Source organism: Pelophylax lessonae (genome assembly GCF_965119305.1).
Source record: "Pelophylax lessonae genome assembly, chromosome: 6".
NCBI classification, from domain to species: Eukaryota; Metazoa; Chordata; class Amphibia; order Anura; family Ranidae; genus Pelophylax; species Pelophylax lessonae.
This window is the reverse complement of record NC_138773.1, coordinates 260,889,835-260,910,659: the sequence shown is the minus strand read 5'-3', so window position 1 is coordinate 260,910,659 and position 20,825 is coordinate 260,889,835. Positions and strand designations below refer to the sequence as shown.

The 20,825-nt window shown below is 42.5% G+C and overlaps 1 protein-coding gene across 1 annotated transcript in view; it reads left to right on the top strand.

Moving 5' to 3' along the window:
• Positions 1-8,167: 8,167 nt before the first annotated feature.
• The window catches only part of COL28A1 (collagen type XXVIII alpha 1 chain), a gene marked incomplete at both ends in the record, with an annotated part of 119,163 nt that continues 106,505 nt past the window's right edge, over positions 8,168-20,825 (top strand). Inside the window, 2 exons of the mRNA XM_082259978.1 lie at positions 8,168-8,303; positions 9,717-10,285. Coding sequence (XP_082116104.1) covers positions 8,168-8,303; positions 9,717-10,285 — 705 coding nt within the window. The remainder of the gene's footprint in view (positions 8,304-9,716; positions 10,286-20,825) is intronic.

Here is a 20,825-nt window from a genome sequence, read left to right as displayed (position 1 = left end):
GGCTGGGCCATTCAAGAACAGTCACGGAGTTGTTGTGAAGCCACTCCTTCGTTATTTTAGCTGTGTGCTTAGGGTCATTGTCTTGTTGGAAGGTAAACCTTCGGCCCAGTCTGAGGTCCAGAGCACTCTGGAGAAGGTTTTTGTCCAGGATATCCCTGTACTTGGCCGCATTCATCTTTCCCTCGATTGCAACCAGTCGTCCTGTCCCTGCAGCTGAAAAACACCCCCACAGCATGATGCTGCCACCACCATGCTTCACTGTTGGGACTGTATTAGACAGGTGATGAGCAGTGCCTGGTTTTCTCCACACATACCGCTTAGAATTAAGGCCAAAAAGTTCTATTTTGGTCTCATCAGACCAGAGAATCTTATTTCTCACCATCTTGGAGTCCTTCAGGTGTTTTTTAGCAAACTCCATGCGGGCTTTCATGTGTCTTACACTGAGGAGAGGCTTCCGTCGGGCCACTCTGCCATAAAGCCCCGACTGGTGGAGGGCTGCAGTGATGGTTGACTTTCTACAACTTTCTCCCATCTCCTGACTGCATCTCTGGAGCTCAGCCACAGTGATCTTTGGGTTCTTCTTTACCTCTCTCACCAAGGCTCTTCTCCCCCGATAGCTCAGTTTGGCCGGACGGCCAGCTCTAGGAAGGGTTCTTGTCGTCCCAAACGTCTTCCATTTGAGGATTATGGAGGCCACTGTGCTCTTAGGAACCTTAAGTGCAGCAGAAATCTTTTTGTAACCTTGGCCAGATCTGTGCCTTGCCACAATTCTGTCTCTGAGCTCTTCAGGCAGTTCCTTTGACCTCATGATTCTCATTTGCTCTGACATGCATTGTGATCTGGAAGGTCTTATATAGACAGGTGTGTGGCTTTCCTAATCAAGTCCAATCAGTATAATCAAACACAGTTGGACTCAAATGAAGGTGTAGAATCATCTCAAGGATGATCAGAAGAAATGGAAAGCACCTGAGTTAAATATATGAGTGTCACAGCAAAGGGTCTGAATACTTAGGACCATGTGATATTTCAGTTTTTCTTTTTTTAATAAATCTGCAACAATGTCAACAATTCTGTGTTTTTCTGTCAGTATGGGGTGCTATGTGTACATTCATGAGGAAGAAGAATGAACTTAAATGATTTTAGCAAATGGCTGCAATATAATAAAGAGTGAAAAATTTAAGGGGGTCTGAATACTTTCCGTACCCACTGTATCATTGCAATACTTAGGAGTGAAGATTACGGCCAACCCTTTGGATCTGTATAGAAAAAGCTACCTCCCATTGGTGAGTAAAATCAAAACGGATTTGCGATGTTGGCAAAATTTGACCTTAACGTGGTTTGGCAGATGTAGCGTGCTCAAAATGAACATGCTTCCCTGGATTTTATATATTATGCAGACTATGCCGGTCTCTGTTCCAGCTGATTTTTTTTGGCTAATCAAGAGCCTATTTCGCTCATTTATTTGGGCAAAGAAATCCCCAAGGATTGGAATGCAGACTTTTTTTTTGTTTGTTTTTTTGTTTTTGCCAAAGGCAAGAGGCGGGATAGGTCTGCCGGATATCCTCAGGTACTACAGGGGGATCCACATGGCAAGAGTAGTGGACTGGCATGGCAACCAGGGCACTAAAAGGTGGGTAGAGTTGGAGATTGGGGAATCTGGCCAGCTGACCCCGCCGGCTCCTTGGTCAGTCTTTTCTCCTAAAGACAATATATTAATGCATCCAACAATAGGGGTAACCCTAAGAGAAACCAAAAGAATTCAAGCTCATTCAAAGGTCGCGCCTTCCCCGTCTCCGATGACACCCATACTGGGTAACCCCGAATTTCCCCCAGGTTGTACCAATGCCAAAATACGAAATTTAGCACAACAGGGTAAAGTTCGCCTACTCAACGTATGGTAACGGGAGCGCCCACCTTCATTTGAGGAAATCAGGGAGTGGTCAGTGGTTCACTAGACCACCTAAGTGCCTATCAGTTGGGCCATTTTATTCGGGCATTTCAGCGAAAAGGATATTCTCTGCGGGATTTGACCCCATTAGAAAAAATATGTTTATCAGGTGAATCTCCTAAACATTTGATATCAACGTTTTACGTAATGTTAATAGAGGAGACGGAAGCCCAGCCATTACAGTTTCTTCGAAGATGGGAACAGGAGCTAAATATTAGTTTGTCTGAGGAACAAATTAATAAAATGTTGAACCTAGTACATAGGTTGTCGATGGAAAGTAAAATACAGGAACTGGGATACAAGATTCTTGTTAGATGGTACAGGGTCCCCTCAGTGCTGAAAAGAATAGATGCGACCCAGGCAGGGACATGTTGGCACTGTGGACTGGCTGAGGGAACTATGATACACATTTTTTGGGAATGTGCGCTTCTACGGCCCTTCTGGCAAAAAGTGGCCTCAGTAATTAAATGATTAACTAATGTAGAAGTACAGGATAATCCGGCATTGTGCTTATTACATATGACTCAAATTTCAAGAATTATAGGAAATCCTTGACCCTCCGTCTTCTCATGCGGCCAAGGCGTGTGTACCTGTTTTTTGGAAACCAATTGTTCCACCACCAGATAGCTTATGGATCTCAAAAGTAAATGAGATACACAAAATGGAAGTGCTTACTGCTGCATTGAGTAACACGGAAGAGGTGGTCAGGGAACGATGGAGGCCTTGGGTTTATTTTTTGGGTACTGACCCCCTCTTTTTAGTGGAGTCTGAAGGTTGGGGTGTGGTGTTTAATTCTGTTAATTGGGGGCCCGATAAGTACATGGGTAAAAAGGAAAAATGGTATAGGCCTTCAAAATGTTATGTATAATGGGGTAAAAACCATAGAAAGGCAAGGTGATAAAGTATATACAATATGGCGATGCTACAGAGTTTGGGAATTAGTTTGTTTTTGAATGGTGGTGGTCATCTGATGGTGTGCGTCCCCCATGGAGAAAGATCATGGAGAGGGACCTAGGGGCCCAGTTTGGTTAACAGTTGCCCATCGACAATCCCCGGCCCTCACGATGATGCTACGGAGTGTATTGAATATGATATATTATGTTCTAGAACGGTACATATTTGGCGTGTGTACCATTTTTTTGGAAATAAACTGTTCCACCACCAAATAGTCTGTGGATCTCAAAAGTAAATGAGACACACAAAATGGAAGTGCTTACTGCCGCATTGAGTAATATGGAAGAGGTGGTTAGGGAACGGTGGAGGCCTTGGGTTTATTTTTTGGGTACTGACTCCCTCTTTAGCGGAGTCGGAAGGTTGGGGTGAGGTGCCTAATCCTGTTAATTGGGGGCCCGATAAGTACATGGGTGAAAAGAAAAATGGTATAGGCCTTCAAAATGTTATGTATAATAGGTTAAATCAGGGGCACAAACCATAGAAAGGCAAGGTGATAATGTATTTACGACATGGTGATGTTAAAGAGTTTGGGAATTAGTTTATCTTTGAATGACAGTGGTCTTCTGATGGTGAGCATCCCCCATGGAAAATGATCCTGGAGAGGGACCTAGGGGCCCAGTTTGGTTAACAGTTGCCCACTGACAATCCCCGACCCTTACGATGATGCTATGGAGTGTACTGAACATGATATGTTATATTCTAGAATGGCACATATTCCATGATGTAGTTTAATTTGAATTGATTTACTATGGATTTTTGTGGCAGATTTTATTTATTTTTTTGATTGGGTGTCCATTCCCCCCCCCCCCCCCCATTTAGACCCCCTCTGAAAAACACTGGATGTGTTTTTTTTTTTTTTTGAGTGATATGTTGACACGGTGACTAAATGACAAGGGGAATGCACTTTCCCCTACATCACTTTTTCTTTTTTTTTAGTCTTCTTTTTCACTTTTTTCACATTTTCACTATTAAGTATGATTGCAATATATAGTGTCTTTCCATATTTTCACTTCACGGAATGTATATTACTGGCGGTAATGGGGAAATTTATGTAATATGTATTTTGTTTTTTTTTTTTGGGGGGGTTTTTTTTGTGAGATTATATATGTATGTTGATAAAATCAATAAAAGATTTAATTTTAAAAAAAAAGGATCGGAGGGAGAAGACCTGAGGGAAAAGATCGGAGGGAGAAGACCTGAGGCAGAAGATTTTTAAGATTTTAAGATTTTTTGAGTGGAAGATTTTTATTACAGGACTTTTCAAAACATCTCTTGTCATTTTTTACACTACACTGCCTTTTATGGGGTGAATGGGTACCCCATACTCATTCACATACTCATGTTACATTCACATACTCATGTTACAAGGGGTGCCCAGTTTTCGATAAGCCCCCTGCCTGCAGACCCCCACAACCACTGCCCAGGGTTTTCGGGAAGAGGCCCTTGTCGATGGGGACAAGGTGCTTTGAGGTGGAGGGGTGCCTACCGGGCTGCATACTCAGGTAAGGGTCTGGTATGGGCTTTTGCCAGGGGGGGGGGGTCCCACACAGTTTTTTTTTTTTTCATTTTGGAGTGGGGTTCCCTTTCAAGATCCTAACGAGGCCTGGTATGGAACAAACATAGGGGGGACCCCAATGCCATTTTCTTTTCATTTTGCCGTGGAGTTCCCCTTCAAGATCCTCAGAGCACAAGTCGCAACATAAGTTGGATCATGATGATCCGACTTGGATGCAACTTCCTTTCAGATCAATGTGCTTAAAGTCGTATCAAATATGGCTTATAAACAACCATTGATTTTGAATAGAGGCAGAAAAACGCAGCTAAAAGCTAACGTGGCTAAACGCGCATTAACGGCAATAGAAAAAGCTAATAAAGGCACGTTTTTACAGCTGATTTTTCCTGGCATTGGTTGTGGCTTTGCAGCTCGTTTTTTTTTTTCTAACGCCCTGTGTGCATGAGGCCTTAAAGTTCAGCTCTTACCAAAATTTTTTTTTTTTTGTTTTGGATAGAGTGATAAAATGTTTCAGCCTGTCAACTGTTTATTGCTGTCTGTGTGCCCCTTTGGGAGGTTTTCTTTCCCTTCTTGTCTATATGACAGGTATCAGACAGAACAGAAAGTGAGGGAACATTTCCCCAGATGGAGACAGAGACAGCAATAAAACAATATTTCTAATGAGGTGGAAAAAGCTTAGAATCAGAATTTTATTGCTGTGCTCATAACTTAATAGGATATAGTTTTCCTATTAATTTTATCCACCCAGCCTGCTGCACAGCTTCCAGGCCTCCATAGTGCCCCCACATCTCCAACAGTGTCTCCAACATCCTACAGTGTCACCAGTTCTCCAGAAACCTGAACACCTACAGAGCCACCAAGTATGCTGCAGATTCCTCTAACCCACTCCACAACCTCCCCCACAGTGACACCCAGCTTTCTTCAGTGCCTTCCAACTTTTCATTACTTTTTGCATTCTCATACTTTGTGTGTGTGAGTATAAATGTTGAATTAACCCCCACACCGGAAGATTTCGGGGGCGGGGGATTGTTGTAGGACAGCAAAATTCAATAGAGAAACAAGTGAATAACTGATAGCTCTGCTCCCCCCATTCGTAGATCCTGTGCCATTCATTGAAGCTGTAGTGTAGGCTTATGAGAAGATAGTCAAGGCAAGAGGTAATAAGGGAGTGAATGAGTAGCTTGGTGGTTTCATTAGTTAAAAAGAGGTGACTTTTAGAGATGTTACGGAGGTGAATTCTACAAGCTTTTGACAATGATTAGATCTAGGGCTGAAAAGACAGGTCAGAGTCTAGGATAACACCTAGTACCCTGACCTGAGGGGAGGGATATATGGTTGCAATATTGATTTTGATGGAAAAGTCATGTTAGGGGGGCATGGGCAGGGGGGAATATTATCAGCTCAGTTTAGAGAGATTTTGTTTAAGGAAGTGGTGAGACATCCATGCTGATATGTCATTTAGTAAGTTAGTAATGCAAGAGGAGACTGAAGGAATGAGGTGAGGAGTAGAGAAATAGATGTGGGTGTCATTGGGTGTGCTGATTTTTCTGTTTTAAGTTTTAGCTAAACTAAGGCTTTAGGGACCAGGACATTCTAAGGAATATTTTCTCAACCAGATTGCAATGAAACTCTAAGGTTTCTCTTGAGGTGTGTAAGGAGTCTTTTAAGGGTTCCTTTAGAGTAAAATGGTTGAGAAAGGCTGCTCTAAGGTGATAGTATGAGAGATAGATCCTTCTTTTACAACAATATCCCTTGACCTTTGAAGCTTAATTCCAGCCAAACATCTTTTAAATAATGTTAGAACTTCTGTTAAAGAAGAGCTATCACTAAAACCAATTTCCTGCTATTTAACAGTTCAGCTCCCCCCCCCACCCCATTTAACAATGCTGCTAGAAACAAGATAGATTTGTGATGAACAGCTCTGGTCTCTGGCTGCAGGGACCACTCTGGAGACCAGCACTGCCATTCACGCAAAAACAACATTACACAACCTACAGTGCTGGTTGTCTAGTAAAACCAACCCCTCTTTTGGGAGGGGGGGTTATGAGAAATGGCCCCAACCAAACAGGATATTTCACTAAACCTGTAGGTAAATAAGAGAACCAAAACCTTTGCTAAGTAGAAGAGTGGAAATGATAATAAAGTTGACTCCCCCCAGAACAGGGTCTCTGGAAACAGAGGGGATTCCCTTCCTAGGAAAATAGTAATCTAAACAAAGTCATTGGAAGCAGAGACCATAAGTATACCATAATTATATAGCTGAACACCAGCAGTACAGAAATAATGCAAACTTTATATAAGAAGAGATTGATAACAGTACATCCAATGTACAGCACAAACAACTATTATCAGCAAAGAGCCTGATAGGAGTCCTGGTAAAATTGTGCATATGTACCTGGGTATATATACAATAGTTATCATTAGAGATACCTCCAGATGAATGTTGCAGCAAAGTTCCATTGCAGTGTCTGTCTTTCTGTTGGAGACCTAAAGACAAGATATGCGCTGAGGTGGAGACCCTCCAGCCATTACCCAACCAACCTGGAATGCAGTCCTAGTTATCTGGCACTATGCATGTGAGATAGTAATAGGACAGAAATATTCTGTTTGTCACAAGGATTCATCAATATACTCAAGAAGATATAGGCAGCTGCAGTTAAACTATTAGAACATAGATATGCTTGCATTATCATCGCTTATGATCTTTTTTTTTAGTAGCATGGACAGGATATGTGGCTGAGACCTTCTCTCTCTCTCCACTTCCTCCTTCCAGGATGCTTTTCCAACAACCCCAGAGTCAGGAATTGACATACATAATTATGCATTACAGTGCGATACTAGCCACTGACAGTGGATCTCTACACACTGGCCAATGGATTACATGCCACTGGGGCAATTTGTGATATGTAAGTTTTAACAATAAGCGATTAGCAGTGTCAGGCTGTGTTATACACTGCATCAATCCTGACATTACTTTTCACTCCTTCATAAAAAGTGAAAGCTCACACAGTACTGTGGCACTGTGTAATCCATCGGCTGGGCTGCGTATATGTAAAAGGAGTCGATGATAGACAAAAGGTTCCACAGCTTTGAGTGATATGTCACTATTATGAACGAACAATCAGTACTGCTTGTTCAGGCTTAAAAGTAAAGGATCATTCAAAGCTGTGACTCTGTGTAATGTATCTGTGGCTGTTTTTACTTCTTACAGGGCATTGGTAGATACATTACACAGAGCCAAAACCCTGAATGATCTTTTACTTTTCAAAGAGTATGAAAATCAGCATTATTATAGCAAATGCCTCTGCGTGGCCATTAAATGCAGTCCTTTAGCAACCTAAAAATCATCCAGTTACATGCAATTCAGATATGTTATAATTATTTAATATTTTGGACAATTTGGGCAACTATTTTGTGCTCTTCACTGCCATCTTGTGGCTGGAATGTGCAGAAACTGCTTTGAAAACAGCCATTAAAATGCTTGCTTTTCCAAAAAATGTGCAAAATGAATGCCCCAAGGCATTTGAAATTGTAGCAATCCACCTATACTGTTTCGGCATAGTCATTTTAAATTTTAGAAAAATGAACAAACAATACAATAACTAAAGTTAAACTGTCTAAAATGAGATGGACTACTAAATTGCTGTAGAGATGTGTTGGTTAAGTTTAGGGCACTGGTGCAGATGACTATTTTGTATTGTGTGAACCCGCTCTACAATTGTGTTTTTTTTTTTTTTTAATCTAGGTCCACCATGTTTCCCCGGATATTGTGGTTCTTGTTCCTATTTGATGTTCAGTCATATATGGCACAGAATTCCTTCGGAAGATATAAATCCCGTGCTTTAACATCAAGTACATCAGAGAAAGCTCCAAGCCTCAGTGACCAAGGTGAAACTTTTAATTTAGTTAATGAATTTATTTAATTTCAATTATTTTATTTTATTTTCTTACTTTAAATTAATTTTGTTTATGAACAATCGTTTACGTATCATATAACAGGCCCCCAAGACTTGTATAAGGTTCTTCTGTGAATGCCATATTAACGAACAAGCAAAAATTAAAGTATAATTAATTTTACAATTTTAGAGATCTACCATTAGGGGTTCACCTAGTATCTGAATTATTTTCAAGCACAACTCTAGCCATTTGTATAGATTTAGAAAGATTAGTTAGTAAATAATTCTGCCAAATATTTATTCCCATCTGCAATAAAAAAAGGGGTACTTGTCACCACATTGAGATGTCCGCACATTTCTTGTCCCTCTGGCAACCTGACAGCAGGACAAGAATTTAGAGGAATCTTCGTCTTTGGGACAGGAAGTCAAAGACAGTAATGTTAAACCAACAGAAGTTCCAACCCAGCATGCGACCCAAAGACCGCATGTGGTCTTTTGGTATCTGTTGTTTAGCCCTTGGATCCCAGCAGTCTGTAGTGGATTGTAAGGGAATAATAGCCTCATGTAACATGTCTCCAGTTTCTGAATGTTTTCTGCCGCATGCATTTCCAACCAAACCTGTAGCATGCCCACAGTTTCTGCCCATCATTGTCTCCGGAATGTATTTAGTCTCTAAAGGTCCTCTCTAGCATTACATATAGTGATTACTAAGTGTGTCCTTTTTTGTTATGTCATTGGCTACAGTTAAGGCCCTCCATACGTTGTTAGTTGACAACTACTGTTTAACCCTTCCCTATTTTAGTGAAAGAAATGTATTTTATGACAATCTGTCCACACTTGAGATATTTCCCATCACTTCTGTTCCTCGCTGAAAGTAAAGAAAAATCTCCAAAATTGGCATGCAGGCTGAAAAAAAATCCTGACAGGGGTCCTATGTTGTTCCCATGTTGTAAAAAATTAAAGTTTTGGCTAGAGCAGGGATTTAAAGGGCTTTGAACAGAGATAATCTTCATGAATCTATAAAATTGGACTTCCAAACATGGGTTCAAAGAGGGAGTGCTTTATATTAATTTCTAATATGCATGAAGCGCCGCCCTGTCCTCCCACCCCCCCCCCCCCCTCCTTTCCAGCACTGAGCGCAGAAGTGTATTGAGCTGAGCACTTACTACATATTTGCATTCAGCAAACCACTTGCTTCACATTGAGTTTCAAGTAGGTGAACATTTGCTGCAGTGCTGTTGCATTAATTAGACAGCCCTAAATTAATTTGCTTTATTAGTATATATAATTTCTAATTTTAGAGTTCCTGATTCCTATTGTTAGGTTTTGCTGCTTCCCTGTCCCGCCCCTGCCCTCTCCTATTGCTATTCATGTCTGAATACATCCTACAATCCATTTTTTTCAGATGAAGACTGCATTTTGGAAATGGCATTCCTCCTGGACAGCTCAGAGAGTGCTAAGGAATATAACCACAATCAGGAAAAGAAGTTTGTATTACAAATGGTGGAGAAGCTGAAAGGAGTACAGTTGGATTCTAGGCGCCCTTTTAGCTGGAGAATGGCTTTACTGCAGTACAGCAGCACCGTGCTCATAGAGCAGACGTTCAGAGACTGGAAAGGGCCAGATAATTTCAAAGCTCGCATTGCTCCCATTTCATATATTGGCCATGGTACATTTACGTCTTACGCCATTACAAACTTAACTCAACTATATATGAATGAAGGAACGCACAAGAGTGTAAAGGTGGCCATTCTTCTGACTGATGGAGTGGATCACCCAAGAAATCCTGATATTTTTGCTGCTACAACTAATGCCAAACAACACGACATTAAGTTCTTCACAGTCGGCATGACATCAGTAGCCAGGGAAACTGCCAATGCTGCCAAGCTCCGCTTGTTGGCCAGTGTGCCCTCCACCAGATTTGTGTCTCACTTACAAGAAGCTGATATGGTGGATAAAATTCTCAAAGAAGTGGTATGTACATATCGCTCTATTTTATTATTAAACATCCTGTGTATTATTCCTGTATGTCAGTGGATGACCAACTGGTACACACAAGCCTCCCAACATTCTGAGATTATATAAAGCAGTGGCCTCTAAATTGTTGCCCTAGGGCCAGATGTGGATCTTTGTTTGCCTCTATCTGGTCCTTGGGACACTATACCTCCCACTGACACCATTAATTGGGGACCCTTCCTCCCACTGGCACCATTGATGGGACACTATTCCTTCTACTAAAACCAATAATGGGGCACTATTCCTCCCACTCACACCACTAATGGGGCACTATTTCTCCAATTGATACCAACCATGGGGCTCTTGTCGTCCTATTGATACCAACCATGGGTCAATATTCCCCCTATTGATACCAACTATGGGGCTCTCTTCCTCCTATTGATACCAACCATGGGGCACTATTCCTCCCATTGATACCAACCATGGGGCACTATTCCTCCTATAGATACCAACCATGAAGCACTATTACTCCCATAGATACCAACCCTGGAGCACTATTCCTCCTGTTAAAACCAATGATGGGGCATTATTTACTCCCAGTGATACCAACCATGGGGCTCTCTTTCTCCCATTGATACCAACCATGGGACACTATGCCTCCCATTGATACCAAACATGGGGCTCTCTTCTTCCCATTGATACCAACCATGGGGGCTCTTTTCCTCCCATTGATACCAACCACAAGGCTGTCTTCTTACTATTAATTACAACCATGGGGCTCTCTTTCTCCCATTAATACCAACCATGGGGCACTATTCCTCCCACTAATACCAACCATGGGGCACTATTCCTCCCATTGAGACCAACCATGGGGCTCTTCTCCCCCCATTGATACCAACCATGGGGCACAATTCCTCCCATTGATGCCAACCATGGGGCACTATTCCTCCTTTTAAAACCAATCATGGGGCAACATTTTCTACTCACACTGACCACAGTTCGGCCCCTCTAAAGCCTGAAGGACAGTAAACTGGCCCTTTGTTTACAAATTTTGGAGACCCCTGATATAGAGGGACACCTTTTAGCACAGAGTATGCAGATAAAGGACACAACCCTAGTTATATCAAGCATGAATATTTCATATGTAAAAAAATGATTGATTAAATAAACCCAGACAGGCTGTTTTCATCAATACCTTTAAGCTGAGAACTGAGGGTGAAAAAAGGGCAAAGGGACAGTCCCTTTAAATTAAATATAATTGGGAACAATGTTGGCATACCATGGCATTCAAAGTACCAACAACATCACTGAGGCCAATCTGATTAACCAGCAGCAACTGTAATAAATTAAAACCCCAGGTGGCTTTTAAATGTACCCATTCAGTGACATTTCACCTCAGGGTGCAGGTTACTAGGCATAGTGGGTAGTGTACAAGGTAGAAAAATGGGCACCAGTCACTTTTAGGCTGGGTTCACACTAGCTACGGCTGTGGCTCACAGCAGGGGGTCCGGTGCATCCCTGTTCACTGTTTTAGGTGCAAATCAGTTCCGAATTTTTGCCTGAATTTGGACCTGAAACAGAGCCAAAGATGCACTGGACCCTTTTACAATGCGGACCGCGACTGCCCCGGAGGTGTGTGAACCAGCTCCATTGAGAGCCAGTAACAGTCTCCTGTTATTCGAATTGGATGTGGGAAAACCCGCTTTACCTCAAAGTGAAGCTTTACCTCATGTACTAAGCTCTGGAGCTACTGCCCTTTGCAAAGTACACAGTCTATTTGCCTTTAGTAAATCAACCCCATTGAATCCATCTATTTGGTAGAAGGGGAGTAAAAGGCATACTGTTTTTAGCCAACCTGTTAGTTTTGTTAGTGTAGCGCCCCCTCAGTCTTCTAAAGGCAAGGTGAAAACCTCCAAAGGCAGGGAGCGAGCTAGCATTTAGTCCATGGCTATAATGGGGAGTTTTGAAAAGAAATTGGGCACCAGTCACTTTTGATCTTTTCAAAGCCTTAATGCTAAACTTGAAAGAAGTTAGTAGGAGAGAGGGTTAAGGGGTCTCATATACCAGCAGCAGATCACTTAAAGACTCCCTGGTTCCAGAAAAAGTACAGCTTCCCAGCTACACTGCAAACATGTTTTTAGATATAAAACAAGATCCAGCTTTACTGTGTTAGAAACTTTAAGCCAACCCGGCAACACTGCACGTTTTCAGATTTTGGTGCATGCTCCTAGCGAGCCCCCAGGCCCTTCTGAGTGCCCAGCTTTCATCCTGGCTCTCTCCAGCAAGGATCCTCCCCTGGGTCTTCTCACCTTGGCTTCTTCCACACCAGGAAACACAGCCACAGGACCATCTCAGCATTAGTAGGCCCTAGACAGGTTTTCTTGGCCTACATGCAGGGTTTGCTTCAGCAGCACCTCCTCAGGCCAGGGACCTGAGGCAACGGAGCGAGCACATGACCCAGCCCAAATATATATACTCTCGCAAAATGCACCAGTGGCAAATAACCTCCTACTGGGCTGGCTGGAATAAGAATAAATATTAATAACTCTAGTTGTACTATCTTATACTATGGCTGGTGGTACCAATGACACCTACTTGCAACAGTGAGAAATGGACAACCCAACCGAGCTTAGAGAAAGACTAACTATAAACTGTACAATCAGTCTAAGCTATCTATAGCCCAACCAAAAACTAAATTTGCATTATAGCTGCAGTTTAGGACCAGGGGACTACATTAGATTACCAAACTCCTGAGTTACTGTCTCAGGTCAACAATGCTCTGAAAGCAAAAATTAGCCTCTTCTTCCAACCAATCAAGAAACAGCCTGATCAAATGAATGTACCTCAAGCATACAGACACAAGAAGGCTAACTAGCTACAAATTGTTAAAGCAGACCTTTAATCAAAGACAAAAGGTTCCCTGCATTTACAGCGCCCCAAAATTTTACTTAAAGAAGCAATACAAAAATAAAATTCTACAAAAAAAGAGTTACCTTGGCCTTGCTTCCAAAGCTTCCAGTGAGTGCAGGTGATGTCATTGTGCCTCAGCGCTGCCTCTCAAGAAAGTACTCAAATGCCCTCCAACCTATTGCAAAAGTACATCCTTGCTATGTTTTAGATTTTTAAGCAATTTTTTGGATGAGGGCTGTAAGAAAGTTAACATTCCATTTGCAGGTCCACTTTAACCACTTAAGCCCCGGAATATTTTACCCCCTTTCTGACCAGGGCATATTTCGCGATTCGGCACTGCATGACTTTAACGGACAATTGCGCGGTCGGGCGACACTGTACCCAAACGAATTTGACGTCCTTTTTTTCCCACAAACAGAGCTTTCTTTTGGTGGTATTTGATCACCTATGCGATTTTTTGATCATGCGCTATAAACAAAAAAAGAGCGACAATTTTGCAAAAATAACAATATTTTCCAAATTCTTTTTATATGAAATTCCCCCCCAAAAAAATGTAAAAATCTAAATTTTTTAACATTTTAGGCCAATTTTTTTTTTACCATATGTTTGGTAAAAAAAATTGCAAAAAGTGTATTTTGATTGGTTTGCGCAAAAGTTATTGCGTTTACTAACTAAGGGAAAGATTTTTGTCATTTTTGTTGTTTTTTTTTTTCAATGCGTAATGGCGGCAATCTGCAATTTTTTTGCGGGACTGCGACATTGCGGCGGACAGATCGGACCCTTGACTGACATTTTTGACACCTTTGGGGTTACCAGTGACATTACTACAGTAATCAGTGCTATACATATGCACTGTTACTGTAAAAATGACACTGGCAGTGAAGGGGTTAACTTTATTGGAGAGGGAGGGGTTAAGTGTGTCCCTAGGGGCGTGCTTCTAACTGTGATTGGTTGTGGCTTGAGGTGTAAGAACAGTGATCAACGGTTCTACATAGCAGAACCGTATGATCACTATTCTTACACAGGGGAGAATGACAGGCGGCTTTGTTTACATTAGCCGCCTGCATTTCTCCCGGTGTAACAGACGATCGCGAGTGCCCGGCGGACATCGGGTCCGCCGGGCACACACGCGAGGGGTCCGTGACCGAGCGGGAGCACGCATCCGGCGGCACGCGCTCGCTCCCCAGAGCCTCACAGGCTAGTGACGTACCCCTGCGTCACTTTGCCTGTGAGGGGCTGACTGCCGCCGTATATAGTCGGGCGGCAGTCGGCAAGTGGTTAAGAGCCATGTGACTAAAAAAACATGTATTATTTAAAGTGATACTAAAGTCTTGGGGTTTTTTTGCTTAAAAATAGAAAACATGTTATACTCACCTGCTCTGTGCAGTGGATTTGCACAGTGCAGCCCAGATTCTCCTCTTCTCAGGTCCCTATTCTGTGCTCCTGGCCCCTTCCTCCTGACGAGTGCCCCCACAGCCAGCAGCCTGCCATTCAGGCTCATTGGTTCATTGACTTTGATTAACAGAAGTGGAGCCAATGGTGCTCTGCTGCTGTCTCAGCCAATGAGGAGGAAGAGTCTTGGGCAGCTGAGTCTCTCCTTCAATATCACTGGATAGAGAGGGGGCTCATGTAAGAGTTAGAGGGGCTGAGGGGGGCTGCTGCACACAGAAGGTTTTTTATTTTATTTTAATGCATAGAATGCATTAAGATTAAAAAAACCTTCTGCCTTTACCACCACTATAATTTGGCATTCATGTATAAGATAGCAGCTGTAACACTACATAAATATGAAATGTGTTTTTTTCCTATTTTATGACAGTGTCAATTTAAAAAGAACTATAGCCAAAGCTTTTGTAGCCATACTTCTCTTGAGGGTTACAAGAGTGCACTTACACCACAGAGTCTGTGGAGGGATCCTGACAATGTCAAGATCCACCCACATGCATTACTGGTGCCTGGCTCACCTTCTCTGCGCGCAGCTGAGAGCCTGGGCCAGCCACTCCCACCCCTAGATGGTCCAGCGTACCAGTAAATGCTGGAGGGTCAGAGCAGAGATCAGTGATTAATAGAGAGCACCAGAGATCTAAGAGATCAGTTGTCACCTGGTCGCTCAGTTCTCGGGTTTAAAACCAGCAGGGACAAATATATAGGAGAGTATGAATGTTTATTTTTTATTTTTTTCCTTACCTCTCTTTTAAAGAGAAAGACCTGAGAGATGTGTAGCACCCTAGCATAGGATGCAAGGTAAATTTCGTCTTCTGCAATCAAGGGAGCAGTAATTGTTTGGGCATAAACCATATTCATCAAATTTATAACCTTAAATAGTCTCCATAAATATCAAGTATAAAGTGCTGCAGTGCTTGGATCTTCACTTGTCACCAATGCCAGAAAAAGACACCACCAAAGTGCTTTTCCCAGTGAATGCTCAAAACCCTTACCAGATCCCTATGACCATATGCAATAAATAGGCACCGACATTGTAAAGGGTTAATTCCTCCCAGTCTCAGGAACACCACCAAGTCCACACAATAAAGTCACCCTATTATGCCTTGCTGTTAGGGCAGTTATAGGTTGGGGCAGTTGCCATTTGTCTGTACCATTGATTATTTGGTGAGGGGGCACACTAGACACCTTCGCTACCATTGTGCTATTTGCTGTGTGTCCATTTGGCCCTGTGCCTTTAAGGAGCTGTGGGCTCCCTCCAGGTTCACCTGCCCTCATTCTATTAATTATTATATATACAGTATCTCACAAAAGTGAGTACACCCTTCCCATTTTTGTAAATATTTTATTATATATTTTCATGTAACAACACTGAAGAATTTACACTTTGCTACAATGTAAAAAAAAATAAGTGTACAGCTTGTATAACAGTGTACATTTGCTGTCCCCTCAAAATAACTGAGCAAACAGTCATTAATATCTAAACTGCTGGCAACAAAAGTGAGTACACCCTTAGGTGAAAATGTCCAAAATGGACCCAATTAGCCATTTTCCCTCCCCGGTGTCATGCGACTTGTTAGTGATAAAAGGTCTCACATGTGAATGGGAGCAGGTGTGCTAAATTTGGTTTTATCGCTTTTACTCTCTCATACTGGTCCCTGGAAGTTCAACATGGCACCTCATGGCAAAGAACTCTCTGAGGATCTGAAAACAAAAGAATTGTTGCTCTACATAAGGATGGCCTAGGCTATAAGAAGGAAGCCTCTTCTAAAGATTAAAAAAGCTCACAAACAGTTTGCTAAAGACAAGCAGACTAAGGACATGGATTACTGGAACCATGTCCTGTGGTCTGATGAGACCAAGATAAACTTATTTAGATCAGATGGTGTTAAGCGTGTGTGGCGGCAGCAAGGTGAGGAGCGCAAAGACAAGTGTGTTTTGCCTACAGTCAAGCATGGTGGTGGGAGTGTCATGGGCTGGGGCTACATGAGTGCTGCCGTCAATGGGGAGCTACAGTTCATTTAGGGAACCATGAATGCCAACATGTACTGTGACGTACTGAAGCAGAGCATGATCCACTCCCTTCGGAGCCTGGGCCTCAGGGCAGTATTCCAACATGATAACCACGCCAAACATACCTTCAAGACGACCACTGCCTTGCTATAGAAGCTGAGGGTAAAGGTGATGGACTGGCCAAGCATGTCTCCAGAACGAAACCCTATTGAGCATCTGTGGGGCATCCTCAAACAGAAGGTGGAGGAGCACAAGGTCTCCAACATCCACCAGCTCCGTGATGTCATCATGGAGGAGTGGAAGAGGACTCCAGTGGCAACCTGTGAAGCTCTGGTGAACTCCATGCCCAAGAGGGTGGCCGCACAAAATATTGACACTTTGGGCCCAATTTGGACATTTCCACTTAGGGGTGTACTAACTTTTGTTTTCAGCTGTACACTCACTACTTAAATTGTAGTAAAGTGTAATTTCTTCAGCGTTGTCACATGAAAAGCTATAATAAAATATTTACGAAAATGTGAGGGATGTACTTACATTCGTGAGATACTGTATGTCCTCCTACTATGGAAGATCTCATAATTTATAGAGTTAGGACTGCAGATAATAATGAGATGCCTTGTCACAGCCTCTGCAGCTTACACATGTATTTGCAAATGTGTGCAAACTAAACCTCTTGTTTCTAACATGAACTGTTAGACTGGACAATTCAGTTTGTTGCAGGCTGGCTGGTAAGCTGAATTGGGAATTTTTCTTTGTTTTTGTTTGACACAGTAAAGATGTCTTCAAATACCCCATCAATCAGGGCATTGTAAATGTAAACACATGATTTTTTTGTGCAGCGTACTTGGCTATGCAGCTAACTAACTGCACTTATTAACTGCAGGTATATTACTTGGGATTAAATCTGAACTCCAGCCTTACCTTTTATCTTGCACAGTTGTACAGGCTCCTCTAATCGATTGAAATAGCTTACGCTGATTTCATTGCACACTGTTTGCTCCTCACAGTGAGCATTAGAAACTTAAGAAAGAACGTAACATCATACCAGTGCTTTACGCATGGGAAAACTCAACAGTACCAATAAGGACAAGACACATCGGCGGCATCCCATAGCCTACTATTGACTGGCTAAATTAGTATTGAAAGTGGTAAAATTTGACATATTGGCTACTGCTACCTTATCATGAGACATACAGTATATGCACACTGTGATGGTAAAAAGAGCACGTCTACACAAAGATATTATATTCATGTTTGTTTTTGTTTTATATTCATGTTTTTTTTAAACTGCTCTGTTTGAAAAACATCTTGACCCAGGGCAACAGTATTACTAATGATTGAATACAGTGAGGGAAAAAGTATTTGATCCCCTGCTGATTTTGTATGTTTGCCCACTGACAAAGAAATGATCAGTCTATAATTTTAATGGAGAGTTTATTTTAACAGTGAGAGACAGAATGACAGCAAAAATATCCAGGAAAACACATTTCAAAAAAGTTATAAATTGATTTGCATTTGATGAGTGAACTAAATGTTTGATAACCTATCAATCAGCAAGATTTTTGGCTCCCAGCTATCTTCTATACAGGTAATGAGCTGAGATTAGCAGCACTCTCTTAAAGGGAGTGCTGCTAATCTCAGCTTGCTACCTGTATAAAAGACACCTGTCCACAGAAGCAATCAGTCAATCAGATTCCAATCTCTCTACAATGGCTAAGATCAGAAAGCTGTCCAAGGATGTCAGGGACAAGAATGAAGACCTACACAAGGCTGGAATGGGCTACAAGACCATCGCCAGGCAGCTTGGTGAGAGGGTGACAACAGTTGGTTTGATTATTCGCAAACAGAAGAAACACAAAATAACAGTCGATCCCCCTCGGTCTGGGGCTCCATGCAAGATCTCACCCCAAGGAGTTTCAATGATCATGAGAACAGTGAGGAATCAGCCCAGAACTACATGGGGGAATCTTTTCAATGATCTCAAGGCAGCTGGGACCATAGTCACCAAGAAAAAAATTGATAACACACTACGTTGTGAAGGACTGAAATCCTGCTGCGCCCACAAGGTCCCCCTACTCAAGAAAGTGCATTTACAGGCCCGCCTGAAGTTTGTTAATGAACATCTGAATGATTCAGAGGAGAACTGGGTGAAAGTGTTGTGGTCAGATGAGGCCAAAATCTAGCTCTTTGGCAGAAACTCAACTCGCCGTGTTTGGAGGAAGAGGAATGCTGCCTATGACCCCAAGAACACCATCCCCACCGTCAAACATGGAGGTGGAAACATTATGCTTTGGGGTGGGGGGGTTTCTGCTAAGGGGACAGGACAACTTCACCGCATCAAAGGGATGATGGACGGGGCCATGTACCATCAAGAACCTCCTTTCCTTAGCCAGTTCATTGAAAATGAGTCATGGATGGGTATTCCAGCATGACAATGACCCGAAACACACAGCCAAGGCAACAAAGGTATGGCTTCAAGAAGAAGCACACTAAGGTCCTAGCCAGTCTCCAGACCTAAATCCTATAGAAAATATGTGGAGGGAGCTGAAGGTTCGAGTTACCAAACGTCAGCCTCTAAAAATGACTTGGAGAGAATCTGCAAAGAGAAGTGGGACAAAATCCCTCCTGAGATGTGTGCAAATCTGGTGGCCAACTACAAGAAACCTCTGACCTCTGTGAATGTCAACAAGGGTTCTCCACCAAGTACTAAGTCATGTTTTGGGAAGGGGTCAAATACTTATTTTACTCATTAAAATGCAAATCAATTTAAAACTTTTAAAATGCGTTACTCTGGAAATTTCTTATTGCTATTCTATCTCTTACTGTTAAACTAAACCTACCATTAAAATTATAGACTGATCATGTGTTTGTCAGTGGGCAAATGTACAAAATCAGCAGGGGATCAAATACTTTTTCCCTCACTGTATATAACATTTTTACCTGTTTGGAAACAGAAAGTGGTGAAATTTTGGCAACAGGGGTATGGCATTTGAACAGATGTTCAAAAGCGTCCCACTCTAACAAAAAAAACCTCTTTATTGCTGTCCATGTCCCCATTGGAAAGATTTGCTGCCACTTCCTCTCTTAGTGACTGTGCAGAGAATGAGACAAAATCTCTCTTGTGAGTACAAAGACAGTGGTTCTAACTGTTGCATGCTCTAGAATATTTATCCTGGCATCTCAGTAGTGTGTGGTTTTCATGTAGGATTTGTGCTCTTGGCACAGAGAAGCTTCTACTTAGACTAAATGGTATAATAGTATAATAGTAATAGAGAATAGTATACAAAATAAAAGATAATTACAGATATGGCTTAGTTTAGGGGCTTGGTTAGTGTAAAGCCCTGTACACATCGACCGAATGCCGGGTGACATTGGCCCTCTTAATAAAAACTGGCCGACATGCAGCCCATGTGTATGGCAGCCAGTCCGACAGAAGCAGGCTGTTAGGCCTGCTTCTGTTGAATGTGCATGCTGGAAAACCAGCAGCCGACCGACTCCCGATTAGCGCTCTCAGCCAATGGCTGAGAGCACTGACCTGAGTGTTCAGGCGGGGGGGGGGGCAGGGGGGGCAGCCCCTCTCAGCACACAACAGCTCAGCGGGGGAGATAGCTGTACTTACAATGGATTGTTCGTACAGCGGCTCTGACCTGAGCTGCCAGGTCTGATACTGATAGTGTGTACCAGGCTTTAGGCTTGACATTTTGGAAATAAGTGCTGGACAAGGTGGGGGTGTGTTAAGTGTGAATAAATGACTTTCTGAACAAAATAGACAGGATTTATAGACAGGATATAGACAGGATATTGCTTTCAACCAGAGGCGTAACTATAACCTTCAGGGCCCGGTGCAGGAAACCATTAAGGGCCCCCTGGACCCCGGGCTGGACCCTTCCCTTCAAGCCTGGGGCTCTTCTCACTGATCCTGGGCCCTTTACTCTCGTTGCGGGGCCCTTTATTACAGTCCAGCAGCGGGACCCTTTCACAAGTTCTGCGGTGGGCCCCTTCCTGCCATCTTGGTGCCTCCCCACGGTGGTGTAATGCCAGGGCCCAGTTGCAAGTGTGACCTTTGCGATCCTGGAAGTTCACCCACTGGTGTCAGTAGTTTTTATTTTTTGGTATTTTAATTGCATTATTTTTTATCATTTTATTTTTTTACAATGTCACTGACTATGAGGAAAAGGACAGTGATTTCTCT